Consider the following 13,235-nt stretch of genomic DNA (forward strand, 5'->3'; position numbering starts at 1 on the left):
CAAAAAGTTCACACAGCTCTAACTTAGACCCCCACCTGCTGCACAACTTCAGGGGGAAGTTCTAACTTCCACTGCTTCAGCTGTCGGGATGCAAAAGAGTGCAGGGCATAGGAAATGGTGCCATATTCTATCCAGAGAGAGAGATTGGAGCTGTCGATCTCCAGGGCTCGTTTAAAGCAGTTGAGGACGGGAGTAGAGTGCTTCCAAATGGGGCCATCGCTCTTCAGTTCATTGGAGTTCAATTTGTCCTGAATTCGACTTGCTCTAGCCAGCGCCATGCCAGCCCAAGAATCAAACCTATGCACGAAAGAACAAACACGGCAAATAAACTACTCGCTGCAAAGCATTTTGAATCACGAGTGTGATTATTCCTTTTACTATTTCTCCAGATGTTTCCTTCTTACATCACAGGCTTCTCCAAAACAATAATCCCGCTGCACATCCTCCCACGGTGGTGACATTCTGAGAGACACTGTACACATCACCTTTCATCCTAGCCTCTAAACATGATCAAATCTTGTCTAACAGACAGCCCGGTATTCACAACAACATTTTGGATGGCAGGACTGGATGGCACTCGGTCTTTACTATCATTATACTTTTTTGATGGAAACATGACTTAGTAGGAACCAAAAAATCTCCCTCCAGGAAAATGTTGATGTATGTGTAGTGGGGCAGTCACCGCGCTTCAGCTCAGAAAGGGTTAAAACCCAGCCCTTGGAGGGGGCTGGGAGCCAATCAGAAAAGGCTGGGAGGCAGCCAATCAGGGCTTGCCAAGCCAGTATAAAAGAAGGTAGACCAGAAAGGGTAGCCAGTCTCTCTCCAGCCTTGGAGAAAGAGATGGACCTGGCTCCTGGATAGAGAAAAGGGTACCTTGGACAGTGCAGTTCTGGGGAAGGACAGGAGGAGGTAGGGAAGCACCAGCCTGGCAAACCCGCAGGCAGAGGCCTTGCTTTCAGGGCTGGAGGAGGTACTAGGGCTGTGGGGAAGCAGCCAGGGAAGGAAGCAGCAGCAGGCCCAACCCCCTTGCCAATGATGAACGGCCATTTCAGACTGCAGTTTGCCCTTGAGGGAAGGGGTAGATGAAGACTGGCAGTAGGTCACTGAGGTGAGGTGGGCTTAGGACTGAGGTTCCCCAGGAAGGGGATGACCCCTGGGTCTGGGGGCAGGGCTGTGGCGCAGTACCCCAGAGAAGGGGCACCGAGGGCTGGGGTGGGAATGCGGGGCCTGAAGTACAGTGGTGGAGATTGAAAGGAAGCAGGTACCAGTAGGAAGACACCAGCCAGCAGGAGGCGCTCTGGAGCTGGAAGAGCTAATTCCCGAGGTAACCAGCAGGAGGCGCTGCGGCGGTGAGTGCATGCCATGCTATGGTAGGGTAAAAGCTACCTTGCAATGAATTACCTCAAGATTCAGCACTATGCTTATAAGTAAGGTTAAGATTTTGTCACAGTTATTTCAGTAAAAGTCACTGACAGGTCACAGACAATAAACAAAAGCCTGCAACCTGTCCATGACTTTTACTAAAAATCACCAGCAGGAGGGGATTGATTGCCCCTGCTGCTGTGGGGGGAAAAGTTCCGGCCCCGACTGCCAAGAGTGGGACTGACAGCCCTGTCTGCTGTGGGGAGGACAGCTCCAGCCCTGGCCTGCAGCCCCTGTGGAGGGGGCTGAAGCTGAAGAAGTCACAGAGGTCCATTAAAGTCAGGAAATCCATGACCTCCGTGACTAAATCATATCCTTACTTATAAGTGACAGTAAATTCAAGGGTATTCTCCATATTGGATGAACCCAAATTGCTAAAACATTTTAGCAATGGTATAGAGCTTCTACTTTTTAATGTGATTCTAGCACCAGATGGTTAATCATATTTATAATACTTTTAAGTTTCTGCTTACCAACATTGACTTAAAACTTCACTCCATGCCAGATTGAAAGGTGATCTGAAGACCCACATTCCATGGGGTTTTAAAAATTAGATATTTTGAAAAGATAATGTGCCAAGTAACTGGGGTGAAAATACTATGTTGCTATATAAGATATTCCTTGCTGGGTAATTAATTGTAACAAATTAATGCAGCCTGTGGAGCAGAATTTTAAAGTGACACTCTCAAATGCTGACAGGCTTTACTCCTCCCCCTCCAAAAAAATCATCATTTTGTATTAAATGTTCCTGCCGTTTTATCATAAGCCATCAAATCAAGATTTCAACACTTGAAAAATCCCAGTTCCTAAGCTGGAAGACTCAACCATGACCAACCATTGATGCTAGGTTTGTTCTGACTGCAGATTTACACATATAACTTTGTTCTGTGCCTACAATCTCCCTGTTGCTTTGTTATATGACTTAATTTAACAATATTTTTGCTCTTCAGAATAAGTTTTAGTCAACTTCAATCCCTTTGCCATCGCATTAGAAGGAAACTGGTAGGAAAAAGCCTAATTTGCATGTCCTAGGTTTATCGATTGGTATTTTAAGATTATTACAGCTCATTTTTTGGAGGAATTTTAAAATAGAAAATACAATTTTTAAAATGAGGGACTGTGAAGCTTATTCACCTTAGAAAGAATTCCTTTGAGATGGTGAAGACTGAAAAGGCAGACAAGAGAAATATTTTTGAGTTTAACTAGTGGTCATCAGAACAATACAGCTCTGTCCATTTTGACCCATTTTAGAGCACCTCTCTGCCAGCAAATCTAAATGAACTTAAAAAACTCAGCCCAAGCAGTTAATCCATCGAGAGAGGTATGTGTTTCTTATGCAGTTAACCACTGACATATAGTTTCCATTTCTCACTGCCCCAGGGAAACCAATGAGCAAAAGAGAAAAGAAAGTCAAGTCAGTTATCATACCTCTTGCTCTTCCTAATTATAATTCAATTTCTTCCACTCTCTCTGAATTCTGGTCATTTCAGAAACCAAAAAGAAAATGTCAAATAATTAATATGGTTTTTTCCCCAAAATGCTCCTTAAGATAAACTTACTTCTAATAATAAACACCAGAAAGTTTTCTTTCTTTCCAAACAGAACAAAACCCCTGATTTGTCCCTCATTTCAGCACTGATAAACTGAAGGGAATGAACAACACTGACCTGTTTGGACAAATACAGATGTCATGCATGTAGAATTTAATGGCCTTAGATTGCTCTTTGTTCTTGAAGTGGTAGTCTGCCAGGAGGTAATACAGCTCAGTCACCACTGGAGGAGAGTAGTCTGCACCCTCTGGGAGAGATGGTACCTGAACACAGAAAACCTTAGATGACTCAGGAACATATTTTAAAATAGCTCTGTATATACTACTTCCCCACATCCCTAAATCTATCCATATTCATCTACATTGTACCTCTTCCTTGTAAAACTATAAGCTTTGGAAAGGCCATTCTAATCCAATTAAAATGTGATTTTTGTGAGCATTGAATGTCAAATCAGACACCAGCCAACAATCCCTTACTGTGAAAATGAAACAATATAGCCATTTCCTTCCCTTGAAGTTTTTTAAACACAACTAACTGTACCTTGCTGAAGGTTCCTTCAATATAGCCAGAGACATCATCTAGGCTTAACATGGGCTTGTCTGTTCGAGGAACAATCGTAGCAATCTTCTTCAGAAGGTTGGCCAGATCAGCAGATACAGTGCTGGTTTTGTAGCTATCAAACTCAGGGAGGGTTTTGGGCTTAAAATATTCAAACATGAATAACGCATCTTCCCACATCAGATCCACCTTAAGGGAAGAGGGTGGGAGAAAGAGAGAGCGAAATTATCTCAAAGTCAAAAGCTAGGGACATTTTTTAAGAATAGGATAAAAAAAAACATTACATCAGCTGAAAACCAGTGCAACCTTCCCAGAATGGAACACCCAAAGGCATTATTAAGATATAATGTTCATCACAGTGATTACAGGCTAAGGCTCTCAACTGTAACTTAACAAATGCTTTTAATAAGGATAGCTTTACTTGGAAGAGTTGGAGAGTCTGCTTAGACCTGCCTGGGAAACAGGAGATTTGGAGACTGACATGGAGGATGTGAGAAGAGATAGAAGGAAAGAGCTACATTTGCTGTAGATTTTGAAACTCAAATCCCGGTAACGGAGAAGGAAAATTCCAAATGCGTCCCCAGCAATTACAGAGTTGGAAGCATTTTCAAATCAAACAATAAAATAGCCAGTCACATCCTTGCATCATCACCTTTTTTCTTCATTTTTAAAAAAATGTTCAGGTGTTTGTAGTTTTCCTATCTTAAGCTAATTGAGTCATATTTCCCCAATCTGCTCTTCTGAAGACAGGGTGAAATGGTAGCCTCAATGAAGTCAATGGGAGTTTTGTTATTTACCTCAGTGGGGCCAGGATTTCACCCAGAGTCTCCCACCTTCTTTAGACAAGAAGTGCCATTTCCAGCAGGAGGGATTCTCTTTTCCCACAATCCTTTTATTTTTTCCCTTTCTTTGCCCTTCCCATTCATCTCCTCCTCCTTTTTATTAGTCTTACAAAATCGTCTATCTGAGACACTTCTTTTGGCCCTCTAGCATATCATACATATTGGACGAGGTGAGGTTGAGAAGAATAATTCACAGACAGACTATGAGCAAGAAAATACTAACACTCAGCAGACTGCACTACAAAATTCTTAACAGGCTCATTATGTTATGGTTTCAGAGGCACTAACCTATTAAGTGTTTTCTTGGGTAAAATCCAGACACAAGAGACAGTTTCATGACCATCTGTTTTTTGGTAAATTGTAAAGCTATACAGTCTAACAATGAGTGAAATGTCTTCGGGACATTGGACACAGCTCTGCTTCTCCCAAACTGAATTTTATAAGTTTTAATAATCAGTACTAACCAATATTTTCCATCGGAGCTTTGGCAAGATAAAAATTTTAATATTTTACCAGCTTCACTTTACCCTGCATTTTCCATATTCATCAACTGTAAGATCAGGTGTTTGGTGTTTTAGGTGTTTAGGGGTTTTTTTATAGCATGGATAAAGCTACAATTGGCTTTATTTCCAACATCTAGCCCTCTTGTTCCATACTTATTTTAGGGATCCAGGGAGTTTTCACCATATATAAAGGAAATGAATTTCAGGTCCGGAAAAAAGGCCCTAGTAATTATGACTCCTTCCCATTAATTCAGCTCAACATATTGACACAGGAGAAAACCACGTTCTTCAGCATTCTAAGGTGTTACACTAAAGGTAAACTGTGCTTATCTTACCTGCTGCACAGAATGCTCTTCCAGGTACCTTGCTTTGCTCTTTTTGCTTGGGAAGCTGTACAAACAGTAAAAACACTGCTCCAGGGCTGTCTCCAGTTCCTCTTTGTAGGGATGAGTATCTTCAGAGGTAGACACTGCAAGCTCCTTTTGCAGTACCCACACCTAGAACATCACAAGCATCGTAAGTCAAACAAGGTCTGATAACTGAATTTCACATTAAATTAAATGCTTCCTATTTTTAATTTTCCTAACCCTGGCACTCAGATACTACGGCGAGGAACACAGAATAAAAGCCTATATGGAACAGAACATGCAGAAAACAACTTTAATGTTTCTCTGTTACTCACACCCAAATGTTCTCCACGTCTCTGCATGCTCATCACTCTTGCAATATGTCCATTTCCATTACACTGTAACCTAATACCATTCTTTTACCTTCTGTATTTGTGATACTTATGTTCTCTTCCAGTTTCATTTACTGAAGACTGGTGTCTCAGCTTGATGTTCCCAAATTCTAAAAGTCACTGAAAAGCTCTCTCATTACCTTTCCCTCTGCACATTTAGGTGGTTTACTCTAACAAATGCATTACATTTTACCAGCCCTGACATTCAGGAAGAATATCACCACCAAAGACACAGAAAAATGAGAAAGAAGAGGCCCCAGTTCAAAGGATGTGGAGGAATACCTGCAATAATTAATGAAATTCATGCAAGTAAAAAAAAGGGCGTTGTCTTGCACAGTAATCCCTTCTTTTCTACCACATTTCAACTACACATGTAGGATATCATGATCTAGTTATACACTAGGGGTCAAAGAAGGCAGCTGGATTATTGCTGAGAAGATTGAACCTCAGAGGAGTCTGTAATGGCTACTGAAAGTTTGATAGATCTCACAAACATCAGTTAACAGAACTTTCCAAATCTCAACCCAACAGGCATCCACAGCTCTGGATGAGTGAGCTCCACTACAGATGGGAAGGAGCCATGTTATATGAAATAATTCTCTTTAAAAGAGAAAATTCTCCATCTTCCCAGTGAACGTTTAGAGATGGGAAAACCTAACCTTGACTGATAAGAGGATATATCATCTGAGATTTGGACAAAGAGCTTCTAAGCTTGATCTCAAAGTTTATGCTACATATTTACAAATCCCCTTAGGTCTGGAAGTTCCATTAGAACCTACAAAAAATCATTTATAGATTCTCACTGAAAAAGTAATACCAATTACAGCCTGAAGTTCTGTAATTCTGCAGGCCAAATAATGGAAAACAGGAAAGCCTTTTCTAAAGAAAAACTTTAACTATGTACCAGGTAAGGATGCTCACATATTAGGATACCAAGGGCTGCATTAATAGTTTACCAGGAGGCCAAAGGCAATGTCAGTTTTGCATATAAAATTTACACAAATATTATCCCCAAAATGCACAGTGTGAATATATGTTGCAAATGTACCTATCTTGGCTACAATTGATCAGCTCTCACTCCACAGTTATGGGGAGAAGAGGGTAGCCATCAGCTGCCTTCCCCCCCCCCTTTTTTAAAAAGGATAACACCTAGTTCTACAACGTTTTGGGGACAGATCTGCAATAGAAGGCTGAAGAGTAAAAAAGGTGGCTCTATGAGATCTTTAATAAGATCCCTAAAGGGAACATTTTTGTGAAGGTCTTGATTTTTTCAGTGTCATTTACAGGCATTTTCACCAAGAGTAATCTGTGTTTTTGATTCTGCCCCTGTATGAAAGACTGGTTTAACCACCAACTGAAGCATAGGTGCCGACTCCAGGGCTGGAGCACCAACAGGGACAAAATGGTAGGTGCTGAGCACCACCAGCAGCCAGCTCCAACCTCACTCCCTCAGCATCTCCAACCTGCTGGCTGCCCCGCAGATCACCACCTTCCCTTCCCTCCCAGTGCCTCCTGCCCACCACGGATCAGCTGTTCCGCAGCATGCAAAAACCGCTGAGGGGAGGGGAGAGGGCATAGTGCACTTGGGGGCAGAGTGGGGCAGGAAGAGGCAGGGTTGGGGCAGAGCTGGGGGGGTTGAGCACCCCCAGCACATTAGAAAGTCGGTGCCGCTGAACTGAAATCTTATAAATCACATTTCAATACATACTGATAATGGAAATTACATTCAAAATATGTCAAATGCTTGTTGGAAACTTTACTCCATTTCTTCTCTGTAAGAGGCACTGTAGTACCAGAAGTAAAAATGAGGGAAATAAGCATCTCTATGAGCTTAAGTAAAGACTAACTTGGGATAAGAAGAAAGAAAAGCTGCTAGTGAAATCATTTTGGGAGGTTACAGGCACGGAAGAATTATGTTCTCCATTATGAATTGCTTCTACTTTGTATAAGTCTCACACCATTTGTAGTCCTCCTTTATAATGATCGGTAACTTTTCTTTAATACCTCTGTTCTCACAAAAAATGCAAATAGACCTTTCAGTGACAACAAGTTGTCTGGGGATCAGGATGGGGCTCTAAGCACTACTGCAATAGAAACTAGTAATAATAATACAAGGCAAAATGCCATCATACTATAAATAAGAAAGGTAACCATAGAATTAGCACTGGAAGCGATGAGATCCTTTATTTTTCCCCAACAGGAACTACAGCCAATGATTTTAGTTTATTGTTCATTTATTGTGTGTAATTAACTAACATGTTATACATAATCGTATGCTAAATAGAGTTAAGTTGTAGGACTACAGAAGTACAAGATTGGTTGGTATGTAGAGGGAATAATCACGTATTAGGAATCTAAGCAAGGAGGGCTGAAACTCAAGGCCTATAGGCGGAGGCCTGCAAGATTTTAGCTTAGCTATTTTAGGTTTTGGAGCTAAGAAATGCTGACCAAATAAGTGACCAAAGAATAACCCGATGCCCTTAGATTATGGGAAAAGAGGTACCAAGTGGTAATATTGCAAAAAATTAGCCAGAAGATTAATTTTAAATCATAAAAATACTGTAAAGGCAAATCTTGTCTCCAACATGTATCTTAACCACATGATACAGATTGTGTGTCAATGCTAATGAGAATAATGAGAGCCTACACAATCTATAGAAATTGGGGTCCCTGTAGTTTCTTCAGGACATCAGACCAATACGGAAAAAGAGGGTTCACATTTTTATGCACATGTGCAGAATGTAGATATAGACACATAAAAAGAGGGTGCCCAGAGTGGGAAAATTGTACTCCCTATGGGACACTCCAGCTGGAACCATCCCTCTACTGATGATCAATCCATAAGAGACCCATCAGACCCTAACACTATTGTTAATGAGGTGTGTGTAACTATATTTGTAACTCGTGCAGAGGTCTGTATAGAACTTCTATATGCTTAGGTAATAACTTTAATTGTAACTTTAATAAAACTTCTAAAATAGACCAGACCTCATACTTGTGAATGTATGTGTGGTCACTACCCTTGGTCTTTGTGTTCCTAGAGACTCTAAAGCAAGTAGCAGAGGTGAAAGGCTACAGAACAAAATTGTACTTGTAATGCAAACTTCATACCTGCTTATAAAGAATTGAGTAGTGGCCTAGATTTTCTTAGTTTGTGTGTCTAGGCTTTTCATTATTCTTTGCTGTGAAACTGGATTGTAGAGGAAATGGTCATTTGGGTACAAGAAAGTAGAGAAACAACGGTGCCAAAAGGGATATCAGAAACCCTTTGCTATACAAGAGAAAATATGAGTGACCTGATGACTCAGCAGTAGGGCAGTAAGGATGGGATGTGGACGTCCGTGCCTAGTGGTTGGAGCAGGACTCAGGCCCAGCACTTAAAGCAGATGTCCATAGCCAAGAATAGGAGCCTAGGGTCAGAGCTGGCGTCAGAGGCCAGATGGCAGAGACACAGTCAGAAATAGGAGCAGAGGATCAGAGCCAGGTTACCTGGAGCGAGACAAGGCTGGAGCAGGGCTGGATCCAAGGCAGAAGCAGGGCTGGAACAATTAAGGGACAAAAGCTGGCAACAAGCAGTCACAGGAACTATCACAATCCTAGGTGAATGCTTTGAGCAGTCATCGAACTGCAGCTATTGCTGGGTTTAAGAGCTGGTCTTCTGACATTTCCGACAAGTAAGGCTCTGTAGCCGATCAGGCAGCCTACTATGGCCAGTTGCACTTGTTAGGTTGCCCAGAGACTGGCTCTGTTGCAGGCCTCGATTCCTGACAGCCTGGCTTTCCTATTAGCAGAACTGTGCTACAAACCATACAGCGCTTTTTAGAAGCTGAGAATACATATATTAGGGTGAAATGAGAAATTTTAGAATGTATTTCAATGAAGCTTTGAGTCACAGTAGTCACTTTATCACAGCAGAGTGTGTCATAGGAAATGTGATTAACAATTTTTGAAAATTAAAAGTGTGCAATGGAGGTAAATAGTGACCAGGATGAAAGGAAGGAGTAAATTATTACCACAAACTGTAGTAAAAGCATGACATGCCTACACAATGCAAAGTGTATAAACACTAAAATACCCACTTGACAAAATTATTTGAACAGTGACAAGTACAACCCGTGCCCTTACTCAGCTTTTAATAATAGTCTTTCTTAGCAACAATCCAGAATGATTTTGTAATGAATGCTTCAAAGTGTGGCTATAGTAGATGTGTTAATGCCATATTAACATTTTTTATTACACAATATCCTTCAGCCACCAGCAGTGCAATGTGTGCCAGCAGATGGTTCACCTACAGATGGTGGTAATTTACTATGATGGGATACTGTGTAAAACACACACCTGTGTCTAGCATGTTTGTGAAGCCCATTTTCTCTTCTAATGTTTTCTTCCACACTGGAATATCTTCCTGATTTTCAGCCTTTCAACTCCTTTTTGGCTCTGAAAGCTGCTACTGACTACTTGTAATAAGCTACAAAATGTTAAATATGGCTTTTGTTAAAAGTACTTGATGACTCAAGTATTGGAATTAGGGTTTGTTTCAGAGCACACTAACACATGTGGGGTGCTAATCTAAATGTAAGCGATGCACCTTCTAAATTCTAGTTGGATAAGAGGAAGCATCTGCTGACAAAAATTCTACTGCTGGCTATTGGAGACTTGTTCTCCCCAGCATTAACTAAACCACTATATATCATCATAAAAGTCACCAGTGATCTGACAGCCCTCCCTTCATCTACTAATACTGCAGTACTAGTGCCTTAAAATCCACTCCTGGATTCTATAATACTATCTAGCTGTAACATTAATGCAATGAAGAAAAGCTTTCCAGTAAGACAGTAGGCACTAAGCAATGATGCATGGACAAGGTAAACAAAACCTATTTCCTCCTCAGATCAACCTAGAATCATTAAAGAATTGTCTAGGGCAGCTGCAGAAGTCCTAGCATAGTTTCAAAGAACTCCACCTGAAAGTGTTTTGGGTTTTTTTGTCTTAATATACACATTTTATTTTTTGAGCCTCAAATTCTGATGTGGACAGTTAGACTTCCTCCTGTGTGTGCGCGTTTAAGTATGTGTGCATGCCCACAGGAATCAGTGCATCTCTGTGGTCCTGTCTTTTCTGCATTGATCTGCTGTGCTGAACTCTGTGAATATGAGCAAGGGAATTAGGTGCTGAGGATTATCTGTTGCTGTACCCCAGGAACATGAGCAGGGAAAACAGCACTAATTTTATTTATTTATTTCCCTTTTGGGTATTTTTCCTATGATCCTGCTTTAGAGGAAGATGCAAATCTGGGCTCAAATACGGTTTCAAAAATATTTAGTGACTAGCACTCCCTCTGTTGATTGTCTCTCCCCACCCAGCCCGTATGAGCCCTCTTTCAGTACTGGCCTGGAGTTCAGGATGGACTGGACTCCTGTTTGTTACATTGGAGCCACATGGGCCAGACAGGTCTATATTTCCCTAGGAGGCTCCAGCCCGCAGTATAGAACCCCTGGGAAGCCTGTTGTAGAGTCAGTAGCAGGGGAAGGGAGCTGGGCATGAAGGTCCCTTATCACACTGTCTGGTGTCAGCAGCATCCTTATTGTATCCAGTGTCCTCCATCCATGGCCTGAGGAGTAGGAAGTGGCTGAATTCTGCAGTCAGCAGCATGCTGCTGGTGAGGGCTCTAGAGACAAAGTCATGATGCCATTCTGGCATTACTCCCCTCATGGAGTTGATGGGGGGGGGAGAGCTGCTTAACCTTTGGAGCTGGTTTTTCTAATCCTAGCTGCCTCCTTTCCTGCCTGGGGGAGGGGAACCAAAGTGACCTCACCTAGACTAAGCTGCTGAGACAATGCGTGTGTCTTGCCCAGCAGAGCTGGTCTCATCTATCCCTCATGCCCAGGGAATAGCAGCAAAGGCAAACCTGCTCAGACTGAGCATCTTGTCCACAGAGCTGGCTGAGTTCCCTAACGCGACACTCAATAAACAGAGGAAGGATACAGACCTCGCCTTTTGCCTTTCCTTGGTTTAGCTGTCTCCCCTGAAGCCTGTAGGGGTGCCAGCTGCTGCAAATGCCTCAAAGGGAGAAGTAGAGCTGGGGGACAATTTCCCCCAAAAGGAGGGAAGAAGCCCAAGGAGATGGCAGCAAAATAAGACACACTACTAAGCCAAAAATTATTCAGAAACTTGAAACAAAGTTTCAGTAAAGCTCTGCAGCACGAAGATCTGGATGAACCACCGGCTGCTGCAAAGGCAGATAAAAATTTCAGGGTCACGGTATTCCCTTGCAGCTAGTGATTGACAGGTCTGGTTCTGCTCCCACACTGCAGAGCAACAAGTGCCCTTTGAACCAGATATCTGGACCAGAGCACAATTAAAAAAAAAAAAATTATCATGATCAGTCATCAGGTTACAAGTAATGTTGATGGATGCTGACGATACCATTCATTAACATGGTTTCTACTAACTTCAGAAAACCTCAGTTCAATTAATTCTTTTTTTCCTCTCTCTTAAAAAAAAAATTACAGAAACCACCATTGCTTTATTAAAATTTAAGTTGCATAATTTAAACTTTGTGTTGACCACTGAGAACACAGGCTGATACAAGAGCATAATTTTTTCAGGCAAATCAGTAATAACATTTATACAGTGCTTTACAGTTTCAAAGAAATGTATAGTGACTGAGTAATCATAAGACAGTCTGTTATCCCAGGCAAATGACATGGTTTTGTTTGTTTAGGAAAGACAGATAATCTGAAAAAGTTATGATAGACAACAGCTGGGAAGAACAATCCTTAAATACTTCATTACCTAGGATAAAATGGCCATTCCAATACATGTATATGGGGGTAGGGAACAGGAGAAAAAACAGATTTTTTTAAAAATATTTTTAATATTTAGGCATCAATACTCACATAGAATTTGAGAAGGGCGCCATCTGAGTTACAACACCAAGATCTTCTTCCTAAGTACTCATGGGCGGTGTTCAGTAACATGAGGGAAGGAGGCAGCATAGGTGTGTCAGGACTCACTGGAAGAAAGATGCCAGTAATTATATCTCCTAAGTACAAAACTGAGCTAACCTACCTAGCTACTTATTTCTCCATGCTTTGGTAAGGAAACCTTTCCTCAGAACGACTGTCCACTGTGGCGAGGGAATGAAGATTGGAGACTCCCTAAGTGAGAGGGACAAAAGAACACTAGCCATTTCCCATACACATGCCAAAGAAGAAAAGGATAAGGAGCAATGGTTTAACAACATATAACATTGACAAATTAAACTATTACCTTCCTCGCCCTGGCTTTGGAGCTGCTGCTGCTGACAGCAAAGGGATCGGAAGGCATCTTCTTCATGCTGGATAATCCGGTGCAAAATAATCCAGGGAAGCACTGACGAGACATATGGCTCTTTGGCTTCCTCCTGGATTGCCATGCTGCAATCTATAATCTAATAAAGAAATATACGATACCCATTATACACACAAAGATATACATATTAGAAAAATAATTTACACAAGTCCAGATGACTCAGCAGGTACTGCATCCTATTCATACACAAACAAAAATCTAAATTTAAGTAGCTTTGCTTCTTGTGCTGGCTGGGCCTGAAAGTACTAAAAAGAGAAGACACTCTCAA

The 13,235-nt window shown here is 41.6% G+C and overlaps 1 protein-coding gene across 4 annotated transcripts in view; it reads right to left on the reverse strand.

The window, feature by feature from the left end:
* The window catches only part of CABIN1 (calcineurin binding protein 1), a 206,298-nt gene that overhangs the window by 156,998 nt on the left and 36,065 nt on the right, over nt 1–13,235 (reverse strand). For all 4 annotated transcript variants that reach the window (XM_073312661.1, XM_073312662.1, XM_073312664.1 and 1 more), the window contains exons 19-24: nt 12,887–13,046; nt 12,514–12,629; nt 5,211–5,372; nt 3,513–3,719; nt 3,090–3,235; nt 36–297 (exon numbers count right to left, since the gene is read on the reverse strand). In XM_073312661.1, the coding sequence (XP_073168762.1) occupies nt 36–297; nt 3,090–3,235; nt 3,513–3,719; nt 5,211–5,372; nt 12,514–12,629; nt 12,887–13,046 (1,053 nt within the window). The remainder of the gene's footprint in view (nt 1–35; nt 298–3,089; nt 3,236–3,512; nt 3,720–5,210; nt 5,373–12,513; nt 12,630–12,886; nt 13,047–13,235) is intronic.

The sequence above is a fragment of the Lepidochelys kempii genome, chromosome 15, assembly GCF_965140265.1.
Source record: "Lepidochelys kempii isolate rLepKem1 chromosome 15, rLepKem1.hap2, whole genome shotgun sequence".
NCBI classification, from domain to species: domain Eukaryota; kingdom Metazoa; phylum Chordata; order Testudines; family Cheloniidae; genus Lepidochelys; species Lepidochelys kempii.